General features: G+C 39.8%; 1 protein-coding gene and 1 pseudogene across 2 annotated transcripts in view; both read left to right on the plus strand.

The window, feature by feature from the left end:
- Hltf (helicase like transcription factor) overlaps positions 1 to 6,002 on the plus strand; it is a 59,461-nt gene that overhangs the window by 35,896 nt on the left and 17,563 nt on the right. For both annotated transcript variants that reach the window (XM_031376435.1, XM_031376434.1), the window contains exons 13-15: positions 1 to 16; positions 1,068 to 1,206; positions 4,915 to 5,050. The exon at positions 1 to 16 is cut by the window's left edge and continues 128 nt beyond it. In XM_031376435.1, the coding sequence (XP_031232295.1) occupies positions 1 to 16; positions 1,068 to 1,206; positions 4,915 to 5,050 (291 nt within the window). The remainder of the gene's footprint in view (positions 17 to 1,067; positions 1,207 to 4,914; positions 5,051 to 6,002) is intronic.
- On the plus strand, positions 5,273 to 6,002 carry LOC116094830 (annotated as a pseudogene).

Consider the following 6,002-nt stretch of genomic DNA (forward strand, 5'->3'; position numbering starts at 1 on the left):
AACTCATGATTTTGGAGTAAGTATGCAGATACCTAGACCTTTAATATGTTTATTATTTTTCAATTATGTCTGTCAGTCTGTCTGTGGGTGTGTGTTTGTGTGTGTCTGTCTGTGTGGTGAGTGCTAGTGCCTTTGGGGGTCCTATAGCTGGAATTACAATTCTTCGTGAGTCACACGGGGTAGGTACTGAGAACAGAGTTTCAGTCTTCTGCAAGAGCAATAAGCACTGGTAAGCACTTAGTTATTCTCCCGCCCTACCTAGACATGGGTTAAGGTTGAATTTAATTGCTGTTTTTCATGTTTCTAAATGACTCTAAGATTCCTAGGGCATACTGTTTATTTCCTGACTTTGAAAATACTTAAGAATGTCTGTAAAATAGTGTGTTGCAAAGAAGAGCTTTGTACCTGGAGATAATTTGCAAACAGTTTTCATTTAAAACATTTTCAGTCAAAAATTTAAGTTTGGATGTTCTCTAGGGTTCATCACACTCCGGGCACAAATTTCTTTTTGATGATCAGGAAAACTGTTTTTTGTTTTTATAATGATTTGATCGGTGTTACAGCTTGAACATAAACTTTTGGCTTAGAGTAGTTATTAATTAGGTTCTCAGCTCTTTATTTTCCTTAACAATTCAAGCTATTTTGGAAATACTTTAGTTAAAATCTCAATGTTCTAGAAAGAACGCTACTATTTGTATGAAAGAAAGCAAGGTTGTTAACGTTGAAAATTCCTTTATAAGGGATGGCTTTCTGTCTTGTTTCAATTTGATGCAAATGGCTCCCGGTATTATGTATGACTCAGTCACCACCTTAGCTTGGAGAAGGAGCTGGTGATTCTTAGTGGCACCTTGTGCAACACATTTAGTATCTTGTGTTTTTAGCTCTAAAATAGAGGTAATATTAGAGGCTTGTAAGTATTCACTAATTTAGTCTTTGGAGTATATATCAGAGCCAGGAACCTTGTAAGAGTTGGTAATAACGATCGAAACTATTGCTGTGTATCAAACACTTACGTACTGTGTTATTTTACTGGGCTTGGTGAGATCATATGAACTCTCTTATTGCAGAGTAAAGATGATAGTCCGTTACATAGCATAAAGTGGCTGAGAGTGATCCTGGATGAAGGCCATGCCATTCGGAACCCAAACGCTCAGCAGACAAAAGCTGTCCTTGAGTTAGAGGCAGAGAGAAGATGGGTGTTGACAGGTAATTTCAGCATCCACCTTTATTTTTTCTTATTTTAGTTTGAGTGTCTGTTCATATGTATTTGGGTATGTGTGTGTGAGTGTGCGCTTGCAGGTGCACATCTAAATGTGTGTGCATTCACATAGGAACTTGCTATATCAGCATCAGGCATCTTTCTGGATCATTCTTTACCTTTTCACTGAGCTGAGATCTCTTATCTGATCCCAGAGTTCACAATATTGCTAGGCTAGCTGTCCACCTGGCTTCTACATTCCAAGCACTGGTGGTGTAGTCAGTCTGCCGTACACACTCAGAATTTATGTGGACTTTGTGGATCTAACTTTAATCCTTCATTGTGGCAAGCACTTTATGTGCTATGGGAGCTCATTGTATCATTCTTAAATTAGCGTAATTATATCTGTTTCCTCATTTATTTTTGTAGCAAAAGCATTCGAAATATTTTCTTCTAGCTTCTACAGTATAGAAAAACAACAGAACTTACCTTTCCTGCCATGCTGTACCTTAGTAACAATTGAACTATCTTACGCCTTTTGCTCTTCAGTCTCTGGAGACCACTGTTCTTCTTTTGATTTCTAAGTGGCCAATTTCAGAGATTATATGTGTGTGTGTTTGTGTGTGTGTGTGTGTGTGTGTGTGTGCCTTCCGTCGACTTCTCTATGACAATACTGTTCTCTTTTTTGAATACTTAAAACTGGTATTATATCTGAAGTCAAGCAATATGATACTTTCTGATTTATTCTTCCTACTTGAGATTGTGCTGCTTTTCAAAGAATTTTGTGATTCCATATGAATTTAAAACATTTTTCACATTATTAACTTAGTGTATGTGTGTGAAAGTGTACACATGTGCCCTATGCCATATAGCTGTTTTTTTTCCTACCATGTATAATCTGAATTTAGTCTTCAGGTGTCACAGCTAGTGTCTTTACCCTGAGCCATCTTGTCAGCCAAATAATTCCATATGAGTTTTAAGATAATCTTTCTAGTTCTTTAAGAATGCTATTGGTATCTTGACAAGGATTAATTTTGATTTGTAGATCATTTTACACAGTATGAATGGGTCTTAAGATTTTACTGCTGTGAACAGACACTATGGCCAAGGAAACTCTTACAAGGACAACACTTAATTGGGTCTGACTTACAGGTTCAGAGGTTCTGTTCATTATCATCAAGGCAGGAGCATAGTATTATCCAGGGAGGCCTGGTGTAGGAAGATGTGAGCGTTCTACATCTTCATCTGAAGACAGACAAGAGAAGACTGACTTCCAGGCAGTTAGGACGAGGATATCAAAGCCCATGCCCACAGTGGCACACCTACTCCAATAAGGCTACACCTTCTAATAGGGCCACTCTCTAGGCCAAGCATATACAAATCACCACAGGATATTTTTACAGTATTTTTCCCCTTTTACATGAGTCTTTAATTGTATCTTTCTTTAAACAAATGGCCATCTTTTTCCTATAAATTGAAAAATATATTTTTCTATTTATTCCTTCATTGTATATAACTTCAGGTTATCTAATCCTTAGTAATTTGTCTTAGAGCTACATATGTATTTGTTGCTAAATTATTTTACATGCCATTAAAGAGCTATATTCCATTACCTAACATAAGATGCTTCCTAAGATGTCTTGATCAAATCTTGGAATAGTTTCTCCCGAAGGTCAGATAGGCACATGACCTAGACAGGCATCGAGAGCAGCCTGGCCAGGTGACCTAGACAGGCACTGAGGGCAGCCTGGCCAGGTGACCTACACAGGCACCGAGGGCAGCCTGGCCAGGTGACCTACACAGGCACCGAGGGCAGCCTGGCCAGGTGACCTACACAGGCACGGAGAGCAGCCTGGCCAGGTGACCTACACAGGCACTGAGGGCAGCCTGGCCAGGTGACCTACACAGGCACCGAGGGCAGCCTGGCCAGGTGCTGCTGCTTCTTCCAGGACTACGTGGATTTTTCATGGCTTACCGCTGAGCCAGTGCAGTCAGCTTTCTTACTGGTTTTTGTTTGTTTGTTTTTCTTTTTTCTTTTTGGTGGCTGTTCCTTGGTTTGTTTGTTTTTTTACACACTTGCTAAATTTGCCAAGTAGCATTTCCAAGCATTATACTGCACAAAGCTGGGAGTGTTTTTTGGTTTTGTAGGTTTTTTTTCCCCATTCGAGAAAAAGGTGGTTGTTTTGTTTTGTTTTGTTTTTCACAATATTTCTGGTCATGCTTTCACCTTCTCCAGCTCCTTCCAGCTCCTTCCACCTCCCCCCAGTACTGATTCTTCCAATCCGTGAATGAGTGATGTCTTTTTTTTTTTTTTTATGTTTTTGTCACTTTCTTTCATATTCATTTCTTAATAGTTTTCACTGTAATTATCTTTCACCTTGTTGTTAGATTCCTGAGATTCCTGATGCATGCTACTATGTCTGTCTTTATGTGGTCTCTGGACATTTGAATGAATTCAGATGCAAAGTTGTCAGATACAAAATCAACATCCAAAATTCTGTACCATTATTATATACCAATGGTGATCACAGTTTTGCAAAATAGAGCTACTATAGATTCTTGGCAGTTCAAGTATAATCTTGGTTGTCAACACTTTCCTGGCATGTGTTGCTTTACAGTGTTAGACTTTTCTGATACTATCAATGTTCAGATTAATCATTTGCATAAAGGGAAATACAAAATCTCTCAGGTGATTTTTGTATCATTAATGTGATGGCTTTCCCATTCCCTTGGTCCTCTATTAGCTATTCTTTTAATCATCTTCTTCCTTACCTAACCATAGAAGCAATACATTCTGTCATGCCTTTATGTAGCCACTCTTTTGTCTTTACAAACTGAGAAATGGGAAGGTATAGGGGATCTGAGCGGTCATTGATAAGTGCTGGAGAAACCAGAATTGTTGATCAGCAAAGTTGTCTTCTCCGGAGGACATGAATACCTGTTCCCCACTCAGAAGGCTGGGAGAGGACATGGTAGTGACTTGGTGGTGACAGACCTTACCCAAATCTCCCAGAATGTTTATCCTTAGCTTTGTTTCTCACTCAGTAGAAACATCCTTATTGTCACATGTAGTTTATATCCTGCTGAGCTGTCAGAGATCACACCAGATCTTATCCCTTTAAAGCTATAGAGCCAATTTTTATGGTCACATGTACATTTTAAAAGAGTTTCAATGTAGTTATGCCTTAAGCTTCATTGTGCATATGGAATTGAGATGGCAGTTACCTGGAACCTTTATACTGTACTTAATTATACTGAGCTTAAATATGTCTAAAATAAACTGGCTAGTGCCAGACTCTAGAAATTTTGACCTAACACTGCCTATGTCATGCTGACCCAGATTTCATTCTTACATCACCCAGATTAGATTGCTTTTCTGATGGCCATGACATTTGTAGCACAGCCTGCCCCAATACCGTCCAATAGCAAATTATCTGAAAAAGAAATCAAGACTGAAGAGATGGCTCAGTGTGTTAAACATTTGCCATGTTAAGTGTATGAGAACATTATTTAGTGTGAGCCTAGTACAATGTCGAGTTTCAGCTTTCGCTTGTCTCATTGGACCAGGTAAATATTTGGGTTACAGAACCATAACTCAGTGGTAGAGTTCTTGCCTAGTATGTATGAGGCATAGATTTGATTCCCTAGTACCACAAAACCAATCTATTTTTAAGAGTTACAATGGTTTCCTGTTTTAAATATATGTTTTGTTTTAGGTACTCCTATCCAGAATTCATTAAAGGACTTATGGTCTCTTCTGTCCTTTCTAAAACTTAAACCATTTGTTGATAGAGAATGGTGGCATAGAATAATACAGCGTCCTGTCACTACAGGAGATGAGGGAGGACTTAGGTAAGTAAGCTTATGAGGTGAGCCATTAGTGACAATCGATGTAACCTAATTCCTCTGTCTGTCTCTTTTCACTTAGCTTTAGTTTCCAAAGCAGAAGAGCTTCAGTGTCACTGTCTCTAAAATCTAGTGACTTGTGTTTGGGGATCCAAGCTTTATGTTTGTGCACCTTTTCTGTATTTTAGCAAAATTGAAAGGAAAGGTAGACCTTTATGCTAACTGTGTATGGCTGTCACCCCCAAAGTCACAGGTTCCCCAGTGATATGGAAAGCTCTATCCTGGGCCTTCGTGGAGGCAGCTAGCGTGAGGCTACGGAGTGCTGAGCTGCATGTTGTACCCTGCGCTGCCCAGAGTACCGAACAATACAGTCAGGATGGCTAAAGGTGAACCCCAAGAAACCAGAGGGCAAGATGTCTGCTTATGCCTTCTTCGGGTAGACGTACAGGGAAGAACATAAGAAGAAAAACCCAGAGGTTCCAGTCGGTTTTGCGGAGTTTTCCAAGAAGTGCTCTGAGAGGTGGAAGACAATGTCTAGCAAAGAGAAATCAAAGTTTGATGAAATGGCAAAGGCAGATAAAGTAAGCTATGATCGGGAAGTGTAAGATTATGAACCAGCTAAAGGAGACAAGAAGAAGAAGGACCCGAATGCCCCCAAAAGACCTCCGTCTGGATTTTTCTTATTCTGCTCCAAATTCCACCCAAGATCAAATCCACAAACCCTGGCATCTCCACTGGAGATGTGGCAAGAAAGCTGGGTGAGATGTGGAACAACTTAAGTGACAGTGAAAAGCAGCCTTCCATTACCAAGGCCACAAAGCTGAAGGAGAAATAGGAGAAGGATGTTGCTGACTATAAATCTAAAGGGAAGTTTGATGGCACCAAGGGTCCAGCTGAAGTTACCGGGAAAAAGGTAGAAGAGGAAGAGAAGGAGGAGGAGGAGAAGGAGGAGGAGGAG

This window comes from Mastomys coucha, unplaced genomic scaffold (genome assembly GCF_008632895.1).
Source record: "Mastomys coucha isolate ucsf_1 unplaced genomic scaffold, UCSF_Mcou_1 pScaffold17, whole genome shotgun sequence".
NCBI classification, from domain to species: Eukaryota; Metazoa; Chordata; class Mammalia; order Rodentia; family Muridae; genus Mastomys; species Mastomys coucha.